We start from the raw sequence: 911 nt of genomic DNA on the forward strand, positions 1-911 counted from the left end.
TTATTTAATAAAAAATTATATTACCTAAAAGATGATAAATAAATCCCACACAGTTGGGGATAAATGTTTGTGGCATTCAGTTCAGGGGACTATTATTTGAATTACCTTTATATTATTTATGATTTTTATTTTTATTTTTATTTTCTTTCAGGTGCTTCAAGAAGACCTAGAACAGGAACAAGTCAGGGTCAATTCTCTCACTCACATGGTGGTGGTGGTCGATGAGTCTGGTGGAGACCATGCAACTGCTGCTTTGGAAGAACAACTTAAGGTCAGATTATTTTTCTTTAATACACTAATGTTATCATGGAAAATAATCAATTGCAATTCAGAAAATATTTAGAAAATTTATAATGTCATTTGTGTATTACAAATATTTACAGTGTGCTATGTTTATTTAAACTAATTCAGATTATGTCCCTTTTGTGCACATTTCACTTTCATTAACTACTGTTTGTTTACAATATTATATAATTTTAAAAAGTCTGCATTTATATATTTCCCCAAAGGCTCTTTTTTTTTAATTGTAATTGAATAACATGTATTAGAGAAGTAATCCGATGATATTACTTATGCCCTCTTCAATCCTACGGCCAAGGGGGTAAGTGCCCCAGTGGCTCAGTGGGTTAAGCGACCGACTTCAGCTCAGGTCATGATCTCACGGTTCGTGGGTTTGAGCCCTACATCAGGCTCTGTGCTGACAGCTAGCTCAGAGCCTGGAGCCTGTTTTGGATTCTGTGTCTCCCTCTCTCTCTGACCCTCCCCTGCTCACACTGTCTCTCTCAGAAATAAAGCATTAAAATTATTTTTTAAAAACAATTAAAACAATAAAAAATTACAGCTCAGAAGAAGACAAAAGTAAAAAAAAAAACACAAAAAGAATGAATAAATTGAGAAATTAAGCACCTTCA

The 911-nt window shown here is 33.7% G+C and overlaps 1 protein-coding gene across 1 annotated transcript in view; it reads left to right on the top strand.

The window, feature by feature from the left end:
- LOC144229586 (dystrophin-like) overlaps positions 1-911 on the top strand; it is a gene marked incomplete at its 5' end in the record, with an annotated part of 111,510 nt that overhangs the window by 58,661 nt on the left and 51,938 nt on the right. Inside the window, 1 exon segment of the mRNA XM_077761689.1 lies at positions 152-271. Coding sequence (XP_077617815.1) covers positions 152-271 — 120 coding nt within the window.

This window comes from Crocuta crocuta, unplaced genomic scaffold, assembly GCF_008692635.1.
Source record: "Crocuta crocuta isolate KB4526 unplaced genomic scaffold, BGI_CrCroc_1.0 scaffold1714, whole genome shotgun sequence".
Classification (NCBI taxonomy): domain Eukaryota; kingdom Metazoa; phylum Chordata; class Mammalia; order Carnivora; family Hyaenidae; genus Crocuta; species Crocuta crocuta.